We start from the raw sequence: 24,289 nt of genomic DNA, 5'->3' as shown, positions 1-24,289 counted from the left end.
AGTGGTGGGAAGAAAGGAAAATGGAGGAAGAGCACTCCAGGCAGAGGGAGCAGGCCATGCAAAGGTCCTGGGCACAACCATGCCTGGTATGTTGGAGAAAGAGCAAGGAGGCAAGAGTGAAAGGCAAAGAGCAAAGAAAGGCAAGAGTGACTGAGGGGGAGAAAGGGAGGAAGTGGAATTGGAGAGAAGATGGCTTATACAAGGCTTTGCAGGCCACAGGGTGGAGGTGGGGAAAAGGGAGCAGTTTGCTTTTTAATCTAAGTGTGATAGGAAACCAGGGGAGCAGGGGAAAACATGGTCCAATTTAAGTTTTTTTTTTTTAATTTATTTTATTTATTTGAGAGAGAGAGAGAGCATGCAAGCAGGGGGAGGTGTAGAGAGAGAGAGAATTTCAAGCAGAACCCCACCCCCACACTGAGCACAGAGCCCGATCTCAGGATGTCACAACCCTATGAGATCATGCCCTGAGCTGAAATCAGGAGTCAATGCTCAACCAACTGAGCCACCCAGGCACCCCCCAATTTAAAGTTTTTAAAAAGATCACCCTGGGGCGCCTGGGTGGCTCAGTTGGTTAAGCGACTGCCTTCGGCTCAGGTCATGATCCTGGAGTCCCGGGATCGAGTCCCGCATCGGGCTCCCTGCTTCTCCCTCTGACCCTCCCCCCTCTCATGCTCTCTCTATCTCATTCTCTCTCGCAAATAAATAAAATCTTAAAAAAAAAAAAAAAAGATCACCCTGTGCTGTGTTAAGAACAGACTGTGGGGGTGGGAGAGGGGTTCGGGGTGGCTGGGGGATGAGGGTCCACGAGCATAGTAACGGGGGCTGGACTCTGGAAAAAAGCGATCAGCAGCCGAATGGATTGAGAAAAGGAAAGAAGGACGGTAGCAGATTCCCAAGGTTTTAGCCTCAGGGACTGTGTGAAGGGCGGTGGCTTTGGGCCAATATGGAGGATCCTGACAGAGGAGCAAGGCTGGAGTAGAAGAAAAGTTTGCTTTGGGCCCCTGAGATGTCTGAGGTGCCTATCAGATCCCCCAGAAGGGGTATGTTTAGCTCAAGTTCCTGGCCTTTGATATGCAATCGCAGCGGATGCTAGAGAGATGAGATTCAGGCGGATGGAAGAGCAGGTGCAAGGGCCCCGGAGGTGGGATCGAGCTTGGTGTGTTGGGAAAAAAAGGAAAGAAAGGAAGGAAGGAAGCAAGCAAAGTAGGAAGGAAGGAGGAAGGAAGCAAAGTAGGAAGGAAGGAAGAAAGAAGAAAGAAAGAGAAAGAAAGAAAGAAAGAAAGAAAGAAAGAAAGAAAGAAAGAAAGAAAGAAAAAGGGAGAAAGAAAGAAGGAAAGGGAGAAAGAAAGAAAGAAAAAGAAAGAAAGAAGAAAGAAAGAAAGAAAGAAAAAAGCCAGCAGGCCGGACAAGGATGACAAAGGGAAAGCTGTGGAGGGTGGAGATGACAGAGGGCAGCGGAGCTAGCTCAGGCAAGCCTGGTGTATAGGTCGTGGTGTGAGTTTTACTCTAGGGACCCACTCTGAGGATCCTGCTAGAACCCTTCAAGCCTTGTAAGGTTCTGAGTATCAGAGAGAAACAGGCCCTATTTAGCAGAGCACAGAGATTGGGTTCCAGGGGCTGGGAGCCAGGGGGCAGGCTGCTGGGGTGATGGACAACAGGAGGGAGGGCAGAGGGGAGGGGGGCCCAAGTACTCACCCCAGAACTGCACCAGGAGGACCAGCGCTGTGCCCAGGGACTCCATTCCTGGCCCACCAGGCCCCCCTCTCCTGGCAGGCGCCCCACCCCCCAACTCCCCATCCTAAGTGACAGACTTCCTGCCACAATCTCCGCCCCCCACCACAGAGGCAGATGTGACAGCCAGGCCAGACGTCTAGTAACTAATCCTGGTTAGGGCTCCACTGCCTTCCCTCTGGTGCCTGGGTTCCCCCAAGATTTTCTGGTTTTGTTTTTTCTTTAATCTGAAAAGCAGTATGTGTATGTCAATGGAATAATGTGTCCCAGTGAGTGCAAATCTTTCTGGGAGATGCTATTTTTTTTTTTAAAGATTTTATTTATTTATTTGACAGAGAGAGACACAGCGAGAGAGGGAACACAAGCAGGGGGAGTGGGAGAGGGAGAAGCAGGCTCCCGCCGAGCATGAAGCCCGATGCGGGGCTCGATCCCAGGACCCTGGGATCATGACCTGAGTCGAAGGCAGACGCTTAACGGCTGAGCCACCCAGGTGCCCTGGGAGATGCTATTTAAACACACCTGAGGGTGCCTGGGTGGCTCAGTCGGTTCAGTGGCTGCCTTCCGCTCAGGTCGTGATCCCGGGGTGCTGGGATCGATCTTCCATATCAGGCTCCTCGCTCAGCAGGGAGCCTGCTTCTCCCTCTCCCTCTGCTTGCTGCTCCCCCTGCTTGTGCGTTCTCTCTCTGTCAAACAAATAAATAAATAAAATCTTTTAAAAAATAAATAAATAAACACACCTGAGCTGACAGGGGCACGTTGGAAGGTTAGGTGATGCAGGTGTGGGAACAGGGGGCAGGCAGCAGAGGCCTGAGCTTGGATTGAAGATCGGAATCCTAGCTTCAATTATTTGGCCCCCAAAATGTCTTCCTTTGAGGTTCAGAGTAGACTTGTGCTGACAGCTTCAGGTCCCACGACAGGTATGGGGGGGTTCCCCTGTCCCCACAGCCTGCACAGAAGTTTGGGGGCCCAGTGGAGCGAGTTCGTAGGCCCTGGGATTTCTCCCAGCCCTGCATTTGTCACCTGGGGGGGGGTGGGGGGGGGGAGGAGGTGGCAGAATTCAGGCCTCAATGTGTCACCCTAACCACATGATGACCTCTTTTCTCACCGAAAAAGAAGAGGGCCTGTGTGCTCAAAAGGGCCGTTACTATCAACCACAGGATGACCCCTGACTGCGGCGACACTCCACCCACACGGCCCCAGCGGACACACACAGCTTCCCAGCCTCCCCTACCCAGGCCACCTCCTCCCTCCGACTTTCTTCTCAAACTCTACCCTTCCCCCACAGTCTGCCCAGAGGCAATGCTGGAGATCCTGGATAGATCTGGCCCCAGGCTGACAGGGAAGACCAAGCTGGACACAGACATTCAGAGACCTGTGGCTTCCGGTCAGGCAGACAGGCTTCTGGAGGAGGGGATGTGAGAGCCTAGGGCTTTATGGGATGTACAGTTCAGTTGTGCCTTGGGGAGAGAAAGGGCATTGGAAGCTGAACATCAGCTCGGGCAAAATGTAAATGCTAGGAGTAAATGCAAGGACTGTGAGCGGTCAGGGGCCAGATCTCATTGCAGGAGAGTATGGAATTCCAGTTTGAGGAACAGCCACGAAATGGCATGGGTGCAAGTCTGGGGAGACTTAGGCACCAAGAGGACTAGGGATGGGCTCGAGGTCACACAGCAGGGCCAGGGGTCGAACCCAGGCAACCTGCTTCCCAGCTCCGGGCTCTCCGCAGCTCAGTCATCACTACCAATGCCGCCTGGCGGGCCCCAGGCTCTGGGGGTCCCTGTTCTTAGGGGCCCCAGGCTCTGGGGTCCCTGTTGTCAGGGACCCCAGCGCGGGACTACGTTTCCCAGCTTGCCGCGGGGAGCGCGCGTGCGCACTGCGGACAGTGATGGAGCCCTGACGGGGGGCGCGGCGGCGGCGGCGGGGAGGGCTCGGCGGGCCATTGGCTCGTGGTCGCGGCAAAGGCAGCTTGAGGACTAGAAGAGCGAGCGGGGCCCGCGGGCCGGGCCGGGGACGACCTGGGCTGAAGCCATGGAGGACCAGAGGGTAGGACCGGGGCGGGGCGGGGCGGGGCCCCGGGCGGGGGTGGACAAGGGGGAGGGGACCAGGTGATGCCGCAGCGCCCCCCCCCCCGCAGCTGCTTTGCGGCCGAGGCCCCACCCCCGCCCCACCCCCGCCCGGATCAAGCCCCCTAATTCGGGACGCGGCACCCCCAGCCGTCGCCCCGACCTCTCCTCATCTTGGCCGGGGTCCAGGCGCATCCCCTCCATGCCGCCCACGCGCACCCAGAATCCTGGCCGCAGCCTTGACCCATCCCCCACGCCTTCCATCCGGACTGCGGACCAGGTGTCGGGTCTCTGCCCCGCCCCGGAGGACGCCCCTCTAGCTCAGCCCAGGTGGTCCCACGATCCTGCTCCCCCAGGAAAGGGACACGTCCGAGGCCTGGGTCAGGGTTCCAGGCCCCAGCAGGATCCTCCCACGCGGCTTCCTTCTCTCCAGGCGTCCCCTCACTCAGAGCTCGGTCCCCCACTCCCCAGTTACCTGGGCTCTCAGGCACCCTGTTCTCCAGGTTCCCCTTTTCTTTTTTCTAATCCCTGTTCCCAAGGTATCCCCTTCCCCAGGATAGCCCATTTTCTACAGGCATGATTTTGCCCTGGGGTTTTCTTTGCCCAAGGTAGCCCCTCACCCCATGCCCCGCCCTCAGGAGATAGGTACAAGGTTGAAGGCTTTGTGCTGAGGCGGACCTGGCTCAAGCCCAGGGTCTGCCCCTTCCCCAGAGGTTCTTTGTGAGCCTCAGTTTCCTCCGCTGTAAAATGGGCATGCTTGCAGTGTCCATCTGCTAAGTGAGGGAAGATAGGGCCAGAGCTTTGCCCAGGGCCTGCCTCGTGGCGGGTGCCTGAGCTCACTGGCGCTATGGCTCCCACATCTCCTGCATCCCGGGAAGGCAGAGTGGGGAGCCCCAGGTGGGGGAGCCGGGCCTGCCCGAGGGGCTTATGGGCCCTGCATGTGTGCGTGCTTCCGGTGGCAGCAGGAGGCGCTGCGGAAGATCATTACCACCCTGGCTGTGAAGAATGAAGAGATTCAAAGCTTCATCTACTCCCTCAAGCAGATGCTGCTGAACGTGGAGGTGAGGAAGGCGCCTCTGCAGGAGGGATGGAAGGAGGTGGGGAAGTCTTGGACAGGTGGGTGGAAGGGATGGAGGGAGGGTGCAGGCATAGGAGTTAGCCTGTTACTGCTGATGCCTGTCGGCCGTGGCCTGGCTACAGTGTCCAGGCCTCAGTTTCCCTATCTGAGCATAGGCTTTGGCCCACCCTGGCCTGTCTGACCCCACAACATCTCTCCAAGGCAAACTCCACCAAGGTGCAGGGGGACCTGGAGGCCGAGTTCCAGTCCCTCTTTTCCCTCCTGGAGGAGCTGAAGGAGGGCATGCTCATGAAGATAAAGCAGGACCGGGCCAGCCGCACCTACGAGCTGCAGGTGTGTGTTGGGTGGGGCGGAGGGGGGGGAACTCTCCCAGACCCCCACCCAGACCCGATTCCCCGATGGCACCCCTCAGACTCAGCAGAGCCCATCTGGCCTGTGTCTTCCTCCAAATCTGCTCCTTGTCCCGCACCGCTTCTTGGAAAGGCCCCTAAGTGTCTCCAGTATCCAGAACCAGACACCCTAGTGGCATTGGCCTCAGCTCCTCTTTTTCCTGGTCTCTTCTCTGCCCCCTCACTGGCTGTGATCCATCAATCCCCCCCCCCCCCCCGCCCCCCTTGATCTCTGTTCCTACCACCTCCCTCTCCCCTTCTCTGTCACCACAACCCCACCCCCACATCTGACTCCTCCTCCCCTCCAGTCCTCACCTCCAATTTCTCAGCCCTTCCCACTGGTCCCCCAGATCTGGCAACACCCACTCTTGCCAAACACCCCCCCAACCCCATGGCTCCTGTGGGGTCTCAGACTCTAAACGGAGGTACTGGAGCTGAATCAAAGCCTTCTGGACAACTTTCTAACATCCCGGGTTCCCAATCCCGGGAGAATTTGGGGCCCCGAGGCTCAGGTGTGGTCTGGACAGGCGAGTTTTTAAGAGAGAGATCCCCAGGTGATTTTGAAGTGCTGCCAGGAGTGAGGCCTCATTTCCCTCCACCCTCCCTCCCCCATCTGGAGTTGGAGAAAGGCATGGTGCCCTGAATCCCAAAGGCAGTGGGGAGCCCCAGAGGGTTTGATGCAGTGGGGTGAGGTGTCTCTTCCCTCGGTGCCATGCCACTCCCAGAACCAGCTGGCCGCCTGCACTCGGGCCCTGGAGAGCTCAGAGGAGCTTCTGGAGACAGCCAACCAGACCCTGCAGGCCACAGACAGCAACGACTTCCCTCAGGTGGGCACCTCTGAAGCCATACTGGTAGGGCTAGGCCATAAAATACAGGACACCCGGTTAAATTCGCGTTTCAGATCAACCCCAAGTGATTTTTTTGGTATAAGTGTGGCCCGTACAACATTTAGTATAAGTATGTCCCAAAGATCCCACGGAACATACTTATGCTAAAAAATTATTTGTGGTTGATCTGAAATCTAAATTTAACAAGGAATAATTTGTTTAGTGTAAGCAGATCCCATGCAAATGTTTAGTATTAAAGTATTTCCAGATGTTGCATGGAACATAGTTATACTAAAATGTTTGTTGTGTATCTGAAATTCAAATTTAACAAATTTTTAAAAAGATTTTATTTATTTATTTATTTTGAGAGAGAGAGAGCAGGGGGAGGAGCAGAGGGAGAGGGACAAGCAGACTCCATGCTGAGCATGGAGCCCGACATGGGGCTGGATCCCACAATCCCGAGATCATGACCTGAGCTGAAACCAAGAGTCGGACGCTCAACCAACTGAGCCACGCAGGTGCCCCTAACAATGAATAATTTTTTAGTATAATATGTCCCATGCAATATTTAGTATATGTCCTAAATATAGAATGGGATATTTATACCAAAAAATCATTTTGTTTATCTGAAATGCAGATCTAACTGGGCATCCTGTATTCTTATTTGCCAAGTTGACTAGCTGGATATAATGGGCACCAGGCACTGGGGGTGGGGGTGGGGGTAGGAGCCTGTCTTTGCCCCCATCCCTTTGGGGCACAGCCAAGCGTTTCTGCCCCAGTGGTGGAGGACTTTGGCCAGTGGCTGCCCCTCTGGGCCTCAGTCTTCCTGTCTGTATAGTAGCTTTCTGATTCAATCAAGAAAACTCTTTGACTTTTATTCTGTCGCTTTTTCTAGGCTGCCAAGCAAGTCAAAGATGGGTAAGATGCTGGGATCTGGTTCCCACCCCAGTGCCCCGCCCCTGGTGTGAAGGTGGGGACGCCCAGGTGAGGGTCTCTGGGCCCAGAGCACTGGACCAGAACAAGGGGGAGTGGGTCTTCCACACACTTCCGAGAACCGGGCCTGGGCCCCCTTGAGACGCCTGCCAGCAGGCTGCCTCCACCTTCTTCCCTGCAGTGTGACAATGGCCCCTGCCTTCCGGCTGTCATTGAAGGCCAAGGTGAGCGACAACATGAGTCACCTCATGGTGGACTTCGCGCAGGAGCGGAGGATGCTACAGGCACTCAAGTTCCTACCTGGTGAGAAGAGAACTTTCTCGGGGCCTGGATTTCAGGCCAGTGGTACCCTGAGAAAGGCCGCAGCGAGCCTCGCTTTGGAACCCCAGAGGCGTTGGCCCTGGGGGTGGAGCCCCGAGGCTCCCATTCCCGTGTGGGTGGAGCCACGAGCAAGCCCACCCCCAGGGGCTGAGCCCTGAAAAGCCCCACCTACCAGGGGTGGAGTCTCATGAAGGCCACACTCCTATCAGAGAATTCTGAAAATAGTCTACCTCTAAATGGTGGAGTCCCAAGAAGGCCCAGCCCTTTGTTGGTTGAACCCTGAGAAAGCTCTTCCCCGCCGCCCCACCCTGGGGAAGCTCCACCCCTGGACCTCAGTGCCTGGAGGGGCCCCGGCCCCAAGAAGGCCTAAGGTGCTGGTGGTGGAGTTTCGGTAAGGTGGCCCCTCTGTCCTGGACAGTGCCCAGCACCCCTGTGATTGACCTGGCCGAGTCCCTGGTAGCAGACAACTGCGTGACCTTGGTGTGGCGCATGCCGGACGAGGACAGCAAGATTGACCACTACGTGCTGGGGTACCGGCGGACCAACTTCGAGGGCCCGCCCCGTCTGAAGGAGGAGCAGCCCTGGATGGTCATCGAGGGCATCCGGCAGACGGAGTACACGCTGACTGGTAAGGGCAGCTCAGCCCTGCTGCCGAAACCCCTCCCCTTCCACCTTCCCGATCCGGTGCGGCTCGGCAATTCCAGGATCCCCTTTCAACTGGGGGGCCTGGCTGGGCTGATCAGGAGTAACAGAAAGTAATAATAATGAAAACGATATTGATGCTCGCCCCTGCATTGTTAATGGAGGGCTTACTAAATGTTTTACCCCCATGTAATGGACAGGCTTATCAGCATTTTACAGATGAGGGAACTGAGGCCCAGGGGGAGAAGGCATTCTCCATCCCCAGCTACCATCCATCATTTGTTCATTCCAGTGTATTGAGCGCCCATGGTGTACCGGGAGGGGCCCTTGCATTAGTCAGCAAAACGGACGAAAACCCCTCCCCTCGTGGAGCTGGCGTCCTCCCAGTGTTTGGGGATTTCCTTGGCAGGTGTAAGAGAGCAGAATGCGTGGGGGGGATCCCCCAGCTGGTGGGGGAGGGTCTGAGGATGGGTAAAATCAGGGGGTCCCTAATGAGTTTCAGAAGCGGTCCTGAGCCAAGGGAAATCCTCAGCGGCGGGGAGAGTCTTGCTGACAAGATAACCATCACCACAGCTCTTGGGCTGTAATCAGCCTGTTCTTTATCTGTAATTAGCATACATGGTTAATAATGAGCACGCTAATTGCAGGAAAGAAAAGCTACCAGCCAGCAAGAGGGCCTGTCCTTTGCATCGGAATCAAAATAAACATACCCCACTTTTCCCCCGATATATATATTTTTTTATTACGGCCAAATACATATAACATAAAATTTACATCTTAACCATTTTTAAGGGTCCAGTTCGGTAGTAGTAAGTACATTCATAACGTTGTAAAGCCATCATACCATCTTCATCACTCTCCATCTTGCAAAACTGAAACTGTGTCGCCCCGGAACCCTGACTCTTCAGCCCCTGGCTTCCACCATCTACTTCCTGCCCCTGTGATTTTTACTACTTTTAGTACCTAACGTGAGCAGAATCCGACAGGATTTGCTCTTTCGTGTCTGGCTTATTTCACCGAGTGCAGTGTCCCCAGGGGTCATCCATGTTGTAGTGCGGATCAGGATTTCCTTCCTTTTTCAGGCTGAATAGCGTTCCCGTGTGTGGACATACCCGGTTTTCACCACTAGTATCTGCTTACGTAACGCTGGTTCAATGTCAAAACCGAGGAACCAACACGAGCATATTCTGCGGTGTTGATCCACATCTCCCTGGTGATTCAGGACGCCTTCATCCGTGTGTGTGTGTGTGTGTAATCTCTCCCCTGTGCAGTTTTCTCCCGTGTGCAAATTCACGTAACCGCCACCACGGTCAAGGTGGAGGACTGCTGTATCACAGGCTTCCTGATGCATCACCCCCTCGCCATACCCTCCTGCCTTCTACAAAATTTCTAGCGAGTGAATTCCGCAGGGCAGGAAGTCGAGTGCATGGAAAGGTGTGTGGTACTGAGGTTGCAGATGAGGACACGCATCTGGCTAACTAACCCGTGTGGTTATTTAGAACCCACCTGCCCTCCCGACTGCTCGGACAGTCAGGAGGGTTTTGGTTTGGTGTTTGTAACTTACATGCCTCCACTCATCTCATCCTCACGTGAACCCTGCTTAGGATGGGGAATGTGATTGCTGGCTTGCAGAATGGGAAACTGAGGCCCGCAGTGAGTTCAGACCATCCATAATCAGATGGGTTCCAGGTTTCTAAAACTGAGCCTTCTGGTTGGTAATCTTTGCTTGGGGGGCGGTAGACGGTGTCGCTGAGCAAAATGCTGAACTCTTGGAGAAGGGGTTCCGAGAAGGGTGAGCCAGTGTTGGGCCCTTGGAGGAGGTGGCAGCCAGCCTGAGGCCCGAAAGAGAAGGGGCGGGTAGAGAACAGCCTTCTAAGCAGAGGAAAAACCTGATCGAGGGCTCAGAGGCCAGAGCGCTGAGCCTTTGTGTCTGGAACTAGTTAAGTTAGCCACCCACATCTGTGGGGAGAAGGGAGAGGAGGAATGGGGTCTTTACCTGGAGGGCAAGGGAAGCTATGGGAGGTTTTAGAGCAGGGGGTGCTGAGTGCTGTTTGGGATGATCAGAGAATGGGCATTCCATGGGGAACACTCAGGAGGCACCTGGACATGTGGTTTGGGCTAGAGGTTGGGCTGTGGGTGCTGTGGTGGATGGATGGTATGTGAGGGGCAAGAAGGGGTCAGGGAGCAAGCAGAGTGAGATGAGGGCCCCAGATTGAGTCGCCCCGACATTTAAGAGTGTCAAGGAGGGAGGAGCCTGCAAAGAGGACCTAGGGAGAACAAACAGAGGGGGCGTCCAGGAGACCACTGTGCCTTGGCTGCCAAGGGAAGAGAATGTTCTAGGAGGGAAGGAGTGGTCAGCCAGGAGGTCCTGCAAGGTGGGGACTGACAAAGCCAGAGGAGCGAGAGGGAGTGAGGCAGCAGAGAGGGGTTAGGGATGTAGACAGCTCTCTAAAGAGGTTTAGCTTGAGGGGAAACACAACTAAAGACAACTAGATAGTTGCTTTTTATTTTTTAAGACTGGAAGAAACTAATAAAAAAGGACATAAGGGAGTGTGAGGCATATCCTAGAAGTGGGGAACATTTTTACCCTGGCACGGCTCGATCCAGGGCTTCCAGCAACTGACTCGCTGCTCACTGTTGTTCCCTGCGTTTGTTGTATCTGGGGGCTGCATTCTGAAGGAGGCTTGCCAAATGCACTGATAAATTTTCCCAAGAGGAGGGGCGCCTGGGTGGCTCAGTCGTTAAGCATCTGCCTTCGGCTCAGGTCATGATCCCAGGGTCCTGGGATCGAGCCCCACATCGGGCTTCCTGCTCTGCAGGAAGCCTGCTTCTCCCTCTCCCCCTCCCCCTGCTGTGTTCCCTCTCTCGCTGTGTCTCTCTCTGTCAAATAAATAAATAAAATGTTTAAAAAAATTTTTTTTTTCCCAGGAGGAGCTTCCTCCTAGTTGGCCAACCCAGAGAAGACAGTGACTCTGCTCCCTAGAATACCAGCCCAATGTCCCAGGGAAGATTCTTATTGGCCAGTTTGGGTCATGTGCTATTCCTGAACCTGCTGTTACTACTTCCTAAAGCATCCTGATTGGCTAGTCTGGGTTGGAGGCGGAGCCAAGTTACACATAGTCCTTCCGGTGAATGAGGGTCCGGGTGGTTTCTCAGGGATAAGATGTCGTTTGCAAGGTGCTCCTTAGAACGAGGAATGGTGGGATTGCCCTGGGACACAGGGACCTATAACCAGTTGCTCAAAGTGTACACAATGTTGAGATCCCTCTGTTGCTCCTAGGTCTCAAGTTTGACATGAAATACATGAATTTTCGTGTGAAGGCCTGTAATAAGGCGGTCGCAGGCGAGTTCTCCGAGTCAGTGACCCTGGAGACACCAGGTGACTGCCCCCCCCCACCCTGCCTGTGACTTCATAACCCCTCACCCTGGGGCCCCAGGTACTGGTGTGTAATGATAATCTTCTATATCAGGGTTCTGTGACCCTTTTTGCTCTGGTTGCCAGGAAGCTCAGAGCTTAGTCCACAGTAGATTCCTCAGCCCAAGTGTCTAATATAAACCTGCTATTGTTTTTTGCTTTTGCAGTTGATCCCATTTTACCTGGATGGTTTTAATACTCTTTTCCTCTCTCTCTCACAAACACACACACTTATTCTCTCTTCTAAAAAAAAGATAAGGGCTCTTAGAGTGAGGGATGGGGTATCAGTCGTGAAGACCGATCTTACTCTCCTACAGCAACACCTTTGCATGCCCTTGTAGGAAGTCCTTCTGCAGTCTAGCTTAACTATGGTGCCATAGCCCAGCCCCTTTCCTGCCACTAATCCCCAGCACAAGGGGCTTTGAAAATGCCTCCCGACCTTCGGGACCTTTAGGCAACAAGCCCTCGGCCTTCACTCCCCCAGCTGCACGCTCTGCCCCTTCCGTGCTTCCCCGTCTGTCTGTCTTGGTGTCTCGCTGCCTGTCCTCTCTGTAGCTGTCTGCCCCTGAGTCCGTCCGTCAGTCTCTCTCTCTCTGTCTCTCTGTCTCAGTCGCCGTTGTCTTTTTCTGTTCTCTGTCCCTGTCACGGTGTGTCTTGGTCACTGTCTGTCTCTCTGTCTCTCTCTGTGTCTCTCCGGGTTTCCCCATCTCTGTGACTCCCTCGTCTGCCCGGCCCCAGCGTTCATGTTCCGCCTGGATGCGTCCACATCTCACCAGAACTTGCGGGTGGATGACCTCTCCGTGGAGTGGGACGCCATGGGCGGGAAGGTGCAGGACATCAAGGCTCGAGAGAAAGACGGCAAGGGGCGGACCGCGTCTCCCGTCAACTCCCCAGCGAGGTAGCCTGTCCCCCCTGCCCTTCCCTGAGTGTCTGATGGAGGAGATCAAGCTGGACAGGGACACCCAGAGTCCTGCATGGTCAAGGCTGGGGTGGAAGGAGGGACATGGAACTGGAGGAGTGCAAAGAGGAAATGAAGGGAGAAGAGGTTTTCCCCTGGGTTTTGACTGGGTGAATAGTTTTCCACATGAGGAAGGGCAGGGGCATGTTCTGATATGCGGGGCCCAGCACACAAAAAGAACCAAGTCCTGTGGTGGACTGATGAGAAGACCATGGTGGCTGGGTGGGCCAGGAAAACCCTCCTCTGGGGACAGTGAGGGCCGAACTGAGCCTTCCCCTCCCCACCCCTCACAGAGGTGTGCCATCCCCCAAGAGGATGCCCTCGGGTCGTGGGGGTCGGGACCGCTTCACGGCTGAGTCCTACACGGTGTTGGGTAAGGAGGAGCGAAGACAGGAGGGCAGAGGGGACACTCTGGGCGGGGCCCTGATGGGGGGGGTGGGGGCGGAGAGAACTTCAGCTGGGGAAACTGAGGCAGCCACCAACCAAGCTTTCTGGGAATAGGTCTAATAATGTGTTGCTGTGGCACTGGAGGAGTGGGAGGATTGGGGGGTGGGCTTCCTGGGGGTGGGGGGCAGAGCTTACGGAAGCTCTGGCCTAGAGATCAGCCAAGGGCAGGGTGTCCTGCGGTTTGTGGAGTGCCTGGGATTTGCAAAGTAGTTGGAAAGAACGGTTGCCGGTCTTGGCTAGAGTTGGGGTTAGGGTAAGAAGCAGGGGAAGGGGTGGAGGGGGGCTGGTCTGCAGGGTGGCTGAGACCTCGCCTAGTTGTGGTCAGGAGAGTAGCTGAGGTCGGGGAGGAGCAGGCCCAGAGAAGAGACATACGTGGGGGTGAGCCCTGTATCTGTGGAGGAGCCGAGATGGTAGATGGACAGGAGTTGGGAGGGGGGAGGGGCAGGAGCACGTAGAGAAGCTGAAGCTCATGAGTCGCTGGATCAGGGAGGAGGTGAGCTGGCAAGAATCTGAATCGGAACCTGGGAGAGTGTGCACTTGGGGATTAGCTGAGATCCGGGAAGAGCTGAGGCCCAGAAGTTGGCCTCCACCAGGAGCTGGGGTCTGGGTAGAATCTAGATTCACAAAGCGATAGGAAAGAGTCCCAAAGTGCCAGGGAGGGTCTGCGCTCCAGTAGGACTTGAGGCCTGTGGGAATATGTGGAGTCGGCCAGGAGCAAGGGTTTGGGGATTACGTAGTCTCTGGGAAGAACTGAGGACTGAGGAGTATCTGGAGGAAGTTTCTAAGGGCTGGAAGCATCTGGAAGGAGTAGCTTGGACCTGCAGAGAATCTGAAAGGATTAGTTGAGGCTTGGAGAGTATCTGGGCTTTCTGAGTATCTAGAGGAAGTGGATGCAGCCTGGGGACTACCTGGGAGGAATAGCTGGGAACTGAGGAGTATCTGGAGGGAAGAGCTGGGGTCTGGGGAGTACCGGGGTGACCACCCCTTTGTGGAAGGGCATCTGGGGCCCGATTCCACCTGGCCCCCGCTGCCCCCCCCCCCCCCCCCGGGGACACGCTGATCGACGGTGGGGAACATTACTGGGAGGTGCGCTACGAGCCGGACAGCAAGGCGTTCGGCGTGGGGGTGGCATACCGCAGCCTGGGCCGCTTCGAGCAGCTGGGCAAGACGGCCGCGTCCTGGTGCCTGCACGTCAACAACTGGCTGCAGGTCAGCTTCACCGCCAAGCACGCCAACAAGGCCAAGGTGCTGGAACCCCCCGTGCCCGACTGCCTGGGTGTGCACTGCGACTTCCACCAAGGTGACCCCGAGCCCCGGTCGGCCTCGCGAGCCCCCTCTCCCCGCCCACTCTCTGCTGCAGGCCCCTCTCATCGCTCCCCCCCCCTCGCTCTGCCTTCACCCCAGGCCTCCTGTCCTTCTACAACGCCCGAACCAAACAGCTGGTGCACACGTTCAAGGCCAAGTTCACACAGCCCGTGCTGCCTGCTTTCACAGTGAGAACCCTTCCGCGGCGGGGAGGGGAGAGGTGGGGCCGGGGGCTGGCTCTGCTCCTGCGCCCGCCCGCTCCCCTCACCGGTCCCCGGTCCCCAGGTGTGGTGCGGCAGCTTCCAGGTGACGACAGGCCTGCAGGTCCCCAGCTCTGTGCGCTGCCTGCAGAAGCGGGGCAGTGCCACCAGCAGCTCCAACACCAGCCTCACCTAGGCCACTGGACCGCCCGCCCGGCCCGGCTGAGTTTGGGGAGCCCCCCCCAGGCCTTGGTTGTTTCAGCCGACACCTTCTTCTCACTTTGCTGCTTGGAGCCTTAACTCCTGATTGGGGGGGGTCACCAATGGGGAGCGGGCACCAGGGCGGGCCCTCGTCCCCACCTCACCTCCTAATAAAAGTCAATCACTGGCCAGGCCGTGCTGATGGTTCTTTGGGGCTGGCTGGCACTGAGTATGCCCCAAACCTCTCTGGACCTCAGCTTTCCTGGCTGTAAAATGGGCCTTTCTTGTAGGGTCAGGTGGCAGGTTTTGCTAAGCAAGTGGGGCCTGCTGTGGGCAGCATCTGACAGAGGCTCACGGCCCCCCCACCCCCCCACCCCCGCCCCAAGCCAGGCCGGACACGTCGGCCCTGGGATCACTGGAACTTTTATTCTGGGAGGAGCGGTCGGCCCGGCTGACTTCGGAAGCCCAAGCCCGGCTCACTGATCCCCAGCGTGTCCAGCAGAGCGCTCCAGAGCCCGCCTCCGCTGCAGTTTCTCTTCCAGCTCCGCCGTCAAATCTGCCAACCCTGGGGGAGGGGGGGGATGTGACCGAGGCCTCCGCTGCACCAGGGATCCCCAGTCCATGCTGTCCCCCCAACCCCACACCCACCCACGACGTGCTGCAAAATCTGCGGGGCCCCGTGAAAGGTGAAGATGTACTCAAGAGCCTGGAGGAATTTCAAGACGGCTCAGCGTTAGACCGAGCATGGGGAGCTTCAGAGTGGGGGGTCCCGTGTGACTGCGCAGGCCACCTGCCTGGGAGGCCCACCCTGCATCGACCCCCACACGCCTCACCTGTTGTGGGGAAGAGAGTCTGCATTGAGCCGACTGCTAGCTTCTTGGCCAGGCCGCCGCTGAGGCCTTTGGGCTCTGGAGAAGGCAGATGAAGAGGTGAAGGCTGAGGCTGGCTCTGGGCTGGATGAGGGAAGGGCCGGGGAGGAGGGACCCCTACCTGGCTTGGGGGCAATGGGTGGCTTGGGCACCTTTGCCAACTTCCTGGGCTTTGGGACCGGCCGACTGGGGGAAGGCACTGTATGGACAACGGTGTGGTGTGTCACATCCGGCTTTGAGCCCCCTCCCCCTGTCCCCATGTCTCCTTGGCTCCCTCCCCACCTACCATCCCCGTTCACGTAGGTGGCAGCTGGGTCATCTCCAGTGGGGATCACATAGTTCTCCTCCTGGTTCAGGAGTGGGGGTGACCTGCCCTGGCTTGCCACAGGTGTGATGGGCACGGGAGGCAGCTGCTTGGGGCCATCCGAGGCAGGTGCAGGCCCTGGTGGGAAACGGCAGTTCCTGTCTGGGCCCATGTGGTGCAGGGACACCTTCGCGTGGGTCTGCTGGCCTCCGAATGAGGATGCATGTACTCATGCCAGGATTCAGGCATGTGATCCTGTGCGTGTGCGTGTCCCCGTGTAGTATAAACATGTACACTGAGTGAATCTGCATAGTTGAATATATGTAAAGCGTTTGTACACACGCCCCTAAACGTGGGTACGTGCAGGACACTGCGTGGATACTAGAGTATGTGCTCAGGTGTTCGTCTCCATCAGGGTGCACACCCGTGTACCTAGAAATGTCTGAATTTGCGCTCGCGGTGAGCATTTGCGTGTGCGTGCCTGGTCGTGGCTTAGGTGTGTGTATGTGTGCGACCCAGGACTGGAACTGTGGGACACTGGTACTCACGCATGTGTGGAGCCCTCGGCCATTTGGTGTCTACAAACGAGCTTCTGATTATGCAGACGGACGCAGTTCGTGTTCGTGAGTGTGCAGTGTGTGTGTGTGTGTGTGTACATACATGCCCAGCGTGCACAAGGGTCCCACCACATCTGCCCAGCCCCAGGAGGACCAGGCTGCTTACCCCACAGACCTTCCCAGGAGCCCCTTCTCCCTGCTCCATAAACGGGACCGCCTCCCACCTCAACAGCCACCTGGGATTCTCTGGGTAGTTTCTTGCTCCAGGTGAAGCCCATCTCTACCTACTGAAATCCTTTGAGACCTTAAGCAACACCCCCTCCTCCAGGAAGCCTTCCTCCTATTCTGCCCTCTTTCTCTGCCCGTCTAGGCACCTCTGCCTCCATCCCCAGGTTCAACCGCACAGGGCTGGGAGTGTATCGGGCTCCACAACCCGGAGGGCAGGGTCTAGGTAATTTCTGGGTCGTTGCAACTCTGGGTACAAGATTGGACACGGGCGGTGCCGAGTGGGTCCCAGGTCTCTCCCCACTGTGGCCCAGCGGTGCCCGCAGGGCGGGGGCATCACCTGCGCCGGGCGCCGCGGGGGTGGAGCGCGCCACCCACACACTCTCGCCGTTCTCTTTATCCGCCTCCACGTGGCCTAGAACAGAGATCCGTCCTAGAGGAGGTGCGGCGGCTGGGCATCGACCCAGGGGTGGCCCGTGGGGACAGGAGCCGGAGAGGCACGTACTGGGTCCCCCGAGTTCCCTGAGACCGCACCCACCTAGAACCTTCTCGTAGTGTTCGTCCAGCAGGAAGGGCACCAGCGCGTTATTGGTGTGTGACACGAAATAGTTGATCACCGCGTCGAGTGAGGCACAGGAGAACTGGAGACGGATAGGGGTCGCAGTTAAAGCTGTTGCGGAAGGGGCGCAGACCTCACCACTACGCACCCCGGGATCCCGGACCAACGCTCACCGGCTCCTCCACGTCGATCACATACTTGGGGCCCTCACGCTTCACCTTGTAATGCCGGACCACCGACTTCCTGCACAGACAGTGGTGAGTGGGTGGACCGGCTCAGACCGGGGAGAACCCCGCCCCTTGTCCTGACTCCGCCCCCACGGGGGGCCTAAACTCTTCTTGCTCCCCTGCACACTGACCACGCCCGGTCCTGGCGTGGCTCTATGCGGAGAACCAGGCCCTCAACTGACTGCACCCTCCAGGAAGACCATGCCGCTGGTCCTGCCACTGCCCCCAGGGAGGACCATGCCCTGATGGCTCCACCCAAGGGGCCCCGCCTCCCTACTGGGCTCTGCCTCCCTACTGGGCCGCCCCCGGGGTTCTGACTCCACCTTCAACTGGCCCGACCCCTCACCAGACTATCCCAAAGGAACCTTTTTTTTTTTTTTTTTAAGATTTTATTTATTTGACACAGAGAGACACAGCGAGAGAGGGAACACAAGCAGGGGGAGTGGGAGAGGGAGAAGCAGGCTTCCCGCAGAGCAGGTAGCCCTAAAGCGGGGCTCGATCCCAGGACTCTGGGATCATGACCTGAGCCGAAGGCAGACGCTTAACGGTTGAGCCACCCAGGCGCCCCTATCCCAAAGGAAGCTTTAATGTCAGGCTCTGATCCGCCCCCAGAGTGGTTCCCCCTCCAAAGCCTGATTCAACCACCACAGGGAGGGCCGGGCCATGACTCCACCCACAGGGTCCTGACTCCGCCCAAGGGACTGGTTACCACCCCTGGATTTGACCTCTTCCCTGCTCCAGATGCCCAGACCCAGCTCCGACTCCGCCCCGAAGAGCCGATCCTAATCCAAAGGTCTGACGTCGCCTACAGAGTCCCGTCCCGGCTCCAGGATCTAACTCCTCCCCCAAGGGGATCCACCGCCCTTCCTGGCCTCTAGCCCCGCCCCCAGGCATTGACACTACCCACCCATCCCGGGGCGGGGCCAACCTCAGGACCTCGTGCCCCGGGAGCTCTGGCCCCGCCCCCAGGGCCTACCCCCGTCCCAGCTCTGACTCCGCCCCCACGCTCGCTCCTCCTCCCTCCCCGGCCCCGGCGCCGCGCAGGCGCACCCCTTGAGCGTCTGGCGCGTGGTGACCGACACGTCGTCCCCGCCGTTCCCGCTGGGTCGCAGCAGCAGGTTTCCGCAATCGGGATAGCGCTCCAGGAGTAGCTGCGCCTCCAGCCGGCTCACCTCCAGGAAGCAGCTGGGGCGGGCCGCGTGCCTCACTCAGGGCAGACCCCGCCCCTGGATCCCAGCCCCGCCCTCCCGCGAAGCCCCGCCCCCAGCCCCGGGACCCGGCCGCGCACACCCGGCTGGCCTCCCCCCAGGCCCCAGCCCCGCGCCTCCGTCCGCCGCCGTCCCGGGGCCGCTCGGCCCGGCGGGGCACTCACGAGGGCACCTCGAACGCGCGGCGCGCCTCCTCTTTGGCCAGGGCCTCGGCCATCATATACAGGTGTCCCGGCAGCAGGGTCAGGTTCGACGGGACACGCAGCTGAGGGGCGATGGGGCACCCGAGGACGCCCGGCCGTTAGGGCACGAGCGGCTTGTGCCCGTGTCACCGACGGGCACCCTGAGACCGGGGTGCGGGCCGAGCCAGGATGGGAACCCGGGTTCTGCAGCCACCCAGGGCAGGGGCAAAGAGGCTTTGGAGGGGACGTGAAGTCACTTCGCTGATGGGGAGGACAGATCAGATGCTAGAATAAATGTAGGGTCTCAAACCCAGCGGCCTGCAGGGGCCAGGCAGAGGACAAATGACTAAAAGAGAAATCAGGAATGTTGACAAAAACTCCAGGCTTTTAAGTAAGGGCAGGTAACTTTTACATATTTTACGTCTGTGGGCTCCACCTGGCTCACGGCCGCCGTGTGAGAGGAGGCTGGTTTGATGGATGTAGGATGGAAAGAGGAAAGAGGGTTCTGAGCAGGCGACCGCTCTTACCTCGACCACCGTCAGGATGAAGCCTTTCCACATCTCCCGAGACTCCAGGCTCTCTACCTGGGGAGGGAAAGAGAAAGAGTCCATGTCGATGAGCCTCGGCCCATTCATCTGTGAAATGGGGATGAGGAATACTAGTAGTTTTCAAGGTTAAATGAGTAAGGACGTGTTAATTTAGGACGTCTGAACTTAAGTCCTTAGTAATGTGGGATGCTATCCTGTAATGTCACTGAATCAACATTAACTTATTTGTCTCTTTTATTTATTCTACATCAACTTTTTTTTAAGATCTTATTTTATTTTGAGAGAGAGAGTGAGCGAGAGAGCACGAGCAGGGGGAGGGGCAGAGGGAGAAGCAGACTCCCCACTGAGCAGGGAGCCCAACCCAGAGCTCCGTCCCAGGACCCTGGGATCATGACCTGAGCCAAAGGCAGATGCCTAACCAACTGAGCCACCCAGGCGCCCCTGGTTTGTGTTTTTGTTTTTTGTTTTTTTTTAAAGATTTTATTTATTTATTTGACAGAGAGACACAGTGAGAGAGGGAACACAAGCAGGGGGAGTGGGAGAGAGAGAAGCAGGCTTCCCGCCAAGCAGGGAGCCCGATGCGGGGCTCGATCCCAGGACCCTGGGATCATGACCTGAGCTGAAGGCAGACGCTTAACGACTGAGCCACCCAGGCGCCCCGGTTTGTGTTGTTTTGAAAGTCCTTTGGCTCAGGTCAGGATCCCCTGAGATGCAGCGCCCCATCAGGCTCCCTGCTTCTCCCTCTCCCTCTGCCCCAGCCCCCACCCCCTCTTGTACGCCCTCTCTCTCAAATGAATAAATAAAATCTTAAAAATAAATAAGTAAATAAAATAAAACAACATAAATCAGATCATGTATCTCCCATGTATCCCTAAACCCTCCCAGGACTCCCGCCTCCTTTGGAGTAAAAGCTCAAGTCCTCCCAAGGGCCCACACAGGGCCCTGCACCACACAGCCCCCCTCCTCTCCCTGCCCTCCGCTCTCCGCCCCCCTCCCTCCCCCACACCTCACTCTGCTCCGGCCACCTGGGCCTCCTCCGTGCTCCTCCAACATGCCAGGCCTCAGCTAAAGAGCCATTTCACAGCTATCCACGTTGCTGGCTCCCTTTCCTCCTTCGGGTCCTCAGGAAGGCCTTCCCTGGTCACCCTGTGTAACACTGCACCCCAACCCCCCTCTGTCCTTTCCCTAACATCTCCCGCCACCTGACACTCCAGACATTTCACCCATTTATATTGTTTATTGTGTGTCTTCCCACTAGACTCTAAACTCCACAAGGGTGGAGTTTACAGCTGTGTGACTAGGAGAGTGTCAGGCACACAGTAGGAGCTCAATAACGTTGGCCGAAAGATTGCATGTGGGCCGTGATGATCGGCGGGGCTCACATCTTGTTATGACTACACGTATTATACTACACGTTTTGCAGTTGTAGAAACCAAGGCCTAGAAAAGTGAGTTGCCCCGGGTCACTAACCCAGTGGTAGACCCCGTGTGACTCCATGCTAGTGTGTGAGTATGACAGGGAGGGACGGGCCTACCTTGAACTTGATCTCTTGGTTGCAGAGGACCAGGCTGAAATAGATGTCAGGGTCTCCTGAGCTTCCCCAGGGCGCCTCATCGGTGAGCCTCACAAATGCTCCTAGGCCTAACTTCTCCACGTGCTGGGGATCCAGAAGCAGGAGTCTGAGCACCAGGCTTGCGGCTCCTCAGGCCCTTCGGCTTGGCCACACCCACCATGAGCCCTCATGCCCATCCTTACCTGGGAGTCCCGATTGCTATTATAGAAATAAAGAGTGCAACCCTGGAGGCCTGCCCAGAACTTCTTGTAATCCTGAGGACCAAAGATAGAGAGCAGAAGGTGAGAAGGCAAATCTGGGTACCTCCATGACACCACTCCTTTCTCAGGACCTTTGCACTGGCTGTTCTCTCTGCCTGGATACTCTTTCCCCAGATCTTCACACGGTTTCCTTCATCACCTGCTTTGGGTCTTTGTACAAATGTTTCCTTCTCTGGGAGGCCCTCTCCATCCATGGCCCAGCCCCTCGGGATCTGTTATTCTTTGAGAAAGGACCAAAGGGAATTTTGAAGGGATGGGAGATCCAGAGCAGCCCCCCAGTGTACAGAGGTAGGAACTCTAGGAGAAAGTTGAACTAACCATCCACCTACCCACCCACCCATCTACTTACTCATCCACACATACATATATCCCCCTTCTCCATATCCACCCCATAAATATTTATTGGGATCTCCTAATTTTACAAGGTTCTGGACTCTAGAAGTACAGGAGATTCAGGATGTCTCCCCAGGATTCTGAATTGCAAATGTCCTAAATTTCTTGGAGGTCTAAGGGACTGATACAGCTAAGACCGTAAGATTCTAGGGTTGTTTTTTTTTTTTTTTTTTACGATTTTATTTATTTATTTGACAGAGAGAGACACAGCGAGAGAGGGAACACAAGCAGGGGGAGTGGGAGAGGAAGAAGCAGGCTTCCCGCCAAGCAGGGAGCCCGATGCGGGACTCGATCCCAGGACCCTGGGATCATGACCTGAGCTGAAGGCAGTCGCCCAACCAACTGAGCCACCCAGGTGCCCTCTAGGGTTTTTTCCAGCAAATATTCCCCGAACACCTACTCTGCACCCAGTTGTGTTACAGGCAAAATAATAAATGGGATTTGGCTTCTGTTTCAAAATAGATCATCTTCCAGAAGAATATAGAAAGCATAGATACTAAAATCTGGGGTGCCTGGGTGGCTCAGTTGGTAAAGTGTCCGACTCTTGGTTTTGGCTCAGGTCATGAGCTCGGGGTCCCGAGATTGGGCTCTGCTTAGGGCTCTGTGCTCAGTGGGGAGTCTGCTTGAGGATTCTCTCTCTCCCTCTGCCCCTGCCCCCCCACCCCGACTTATGCTATCTCTCAAATAAATAAAACCTTAAAAAGAAAGAGAAAGCATAGATACCAAAATCCTCCAGGGAAGAGAAATTAGTACCCTGGGAGGGACAGACCCTGAACCTTGAGATACAGAGGATGGGAAAGGCCCTCCAAGTGGGAATCTGGGAAAACTTCCTGAAGGAGAAGGTACTTTAATTAGTCCATAATGATAATAAGGATAGCTCTCATATTGACAGCTAGCATCCATTCATCAATCCACCTATCGTTCCATCCATCTGCCTTCCTATCCATCTATCCATCCATCTATTCATCCACATATCCATCCACCCACCATCTGTCCGTAGATATATAGACACATTTAACATTTACTGAGGACCTATGATGTTCCAGGCACGGGGAACAGAGTAATAAGTGATTAAACTCAGCATGGTCAGACCTGCTTCCTCATGGACCCACTATACACCATTGCACAAGATAGTTAAGTGCCCCGTGCCTCAGTTTCCCCACCTATAAAATGGCCATAGAGATGTACCTACCTCGGAGGATGTTGTGAGAATTGGGGGTGTGAATACCAGTAAAGCACCAGCGCTTGCGGAGTCGGGTCCACAGACCACTGAGGGCTACCCCTCTCCTGTAACCATGACTAGGGCCCTCGTGTACCCATTTTGTACTAGAGAAAACTGAGGCACAAAGACAGAGAGTCACTTGTCCAAGGCCTGGGAGTCAGGAAGGCATGGAGCAGGGATGTGAACCTGGGTCTTGCACTCTGGGGCCAGGCCTTTCTGAGCCCCTGTGGTCTCAATGCTGTCTAGGCTGGGGAGGATGTGGGCACTTGGAGGCATAAGGCAGGGAGGAGGGAACTGGGGGTTCCTTCTGGTGGCTCTGGGGGTGGGCCCGGATAGCAGTGGGTGGGTGTTTGGGGTTGTAGCAGGAGATGAGCATGAGCAGTGGGGAGGGAGAGATGGGGCTTCCAGGGAAGGAGTATTTGGTCCTGCCGTATGTGGCCCCCTCAGCTTTCGGTGTCCCCACATGCCACCTGTCCTAGCCTTGACCCCTGCAGCTGAGGTTCATGGTTACTTAGGGGCTGGGGGTGGGGTATGGGAGTCAGAAGCCTTCCCATTTCCTGGTGGAAGTCCCTGATCCTCCCTGTATCCAAGAGACAGAGAGACCAAGAGGGAGATACATGGAGACAGGCAGGGAGAGGCAAAGAGAAAAAGATAAATCAGCCTGGCGGTGGACAGAACCTTTTCCAGCCCCCAGTATTCTCCCCGCTCCGTCTAGTACCCAGTACCCACCCCGCCCCCTCGGCCAGATGCAGAGTTCTAGGCTCAGAGAAGGGCCGCCAGCCACCTAGGAGCCCAGCTGTGCCAGCTCCCTGCCCCGCCTTACCTGGTCGTGGGGTCCCTTCTTCTCCAGAAAGCTCTCATAGTAGTGTGAGGGTAGAGCACCCTTGTGTTTGGGGACCCGGAGTGGGCTTAGGGCTGAGGCCATGGCCTGGCCTCTCCTTCCAGTGGGTGCCCCAGCTGAGCCAGGAAGCAGAGAAACAGGTTCAGGGGAATTTCCTCTTCTGTCAGCTCCCCAGCTCCCTCCCCTGCCAGCAATGGGCGGGTGCTGGGTCCAGCTTGTCCTAGGGGAAATCCCAGCCTCTCTGGTCTCCCCAGGAGGTCTGGGAGGCCTGCAGGAGTTATGGAGGAGGGGGCCACTGGGAGGCTTTCAGTACAGCGCAGAGACTGGGCAGAGGGTTCACGAGGAGGGACCTGTCTAAGCAAAGTCCTGGATGTGTGATAAGGAGGAGCAAAGTGTCAGGGCAGCAAAGAATGTGTCAGAGAGGACAGGGCAGGAACATAGCAGGAAGGTCTGAGTGCCCTTTAGGCTGCCTGCACTTTAGGCCAACCTTGCCTAAACCTACCAAAAAATCTTGCTGGGATTTTGATAGGAATTGCACCTGCATATCAATTGAGGAACACCTGACATTTTTACTATGTTGTCTTTTATTTTTTTTAGATTTTATTTTTAAGTAATCTCTACACCCAATGTGGGGCTTGGACTTAAAACCCTAAGATCGGGCGCCTGGGTGGCTCAGATGGTTAAGCGTCTGCCTTTGGCTCAGGTCATGATCTCAGGGTCCTGGGATCGAGTCCTGCATCGGGCTTCCTGCTCCTTGGGAGCCTGCTTCTCCCTCTGCCTCTCTCTCTCTCTCTCTGTCTCTCATGAATAA

The 24,289-nt window shown here is 56.4% G+C and overlaps 2 protein-coding genes across 2 annotated transcripts; one reads left to right on the top strand and one right to left on the bottom strand.

Moving 5' to 3' along the window:
* Positions 1-3,759: 3,759 nt before the first annotated feature.
* On the top strand, positions 3,760-14,778 carry FSD1 (fibronectin type III and SPRY domain containing 1). Its single transcript, XM_034997299.1, has 13 exons — positions 3,760-3,774; positions 4,760-4,855; positions 5,074-5,205; positions 5,987-6,088; positions 6,984-7,006; positions 7,203-7,324; positions 7,761-7,970; positions 11,265-11,363; positions 12,138-12,297; positions 12,651-12,729; positions 13,852-14,013; positions 14,209-14,297; positions 14,395-14,778. The coding sequence occupies exons 1-13, from the start codon at positions 3,760-3,762 to the stop codon at positions 14,417-14,419; spliced, it is 1,314 nt and encodes a 437-aa protein (XP_034853190.1). The 3' UTR covers positions 14,420-14,778.
* Positions 14,779-14,896: 118 nt separating this feature from the next.
* Positions 14,897-23,562, bottom strand: STAP2 (signal transducing adaptor family member 2). Its single transcript, XM_034996426.1, has 13 exons — positions 23,461-23,562; positions 20,945-21,016; positions 20,724-20,846; positions 19,169-19,225; positions 18,624-18,724; positions 18,302-18,436; positions 17,198-17,267; positions 17,004-17,106; positions 16,806-16,880; positions 15,666-15,821; positions 15,501-15,578; positions 15,344-15,418; positions 14,897-15,075 (listed from the first exon to the last, which is right to left on the bottom strand). The coding sequence occupies exons 1-13, from the start codon at positions 23,560-23,562 to the stop codon at positions 14,987-14,989; spliced, it is 1,236 nt and encodes a 411-aa protein (XP_034852317.1). The 3' UTR covers positions 14,897-14,986.
* Positions 23,563-24,289: the final 727 nt, after the last annotated feature.

Source organism: Mirounga leonina, unplaced genomic scaffold (genome assembly GCF_011800145.1).
Source record: "Mirounga leonina isolate KUSES-001 unplaced genomic scaffold, KU_Mleo_1.0 Mir_94, whole genome shotgun sequence".
NCBI lineage: Eukaryota > Metazoa > Chordata > Mammalia > Carnivora > Phocidae > Mirounga > Mirounga leonina.
This window is presented reverse-complemented; position numbering and strand designations above follow the sequence as displayed.

Bases quoted from the DNA above. Each gene is read 5' to 3' on its own strand.
- FSD1 (XM_034997299.1), top strand. The intron at 4,856-5,073 runs GTGAGGAAGGCG...CATCTCTCCAAG, and splicing joins AGATGCTGCTGAACGTGGAG to GCAAACTCCACCAAGGTGCA. The intron at 14,298-14,394 runs GTGAGAACCCTT...CCCGGTCCCCAG, and splicing joins CCGTGCTGCCTGCTTTCACA to GTGTGGTGCGGCAGCTTCCA.
- STAP2 (XM_034996426.1), bottom strand. From the start codon at position 23,562: ATGGCCTCAGCCCTAAGCCCACTCCGGGTCCCCAAACACAAGGGTGCT. The intron at 18,725-19,168 runs GTAAGAGCGGTC...ATCGCCCCTCAG, and splicing joins TCATCCTGACGGTGGTCGAG to CTGCGTGTCCCGTCGAACCT. The intron at 16,881-17,003 runs GTGGGTGCGGTC...TCTCTGTTCTAG, and splicing joins ACACTACGAGAAGGTTCTAG to GCCACGTGGAGGCGGATAAA.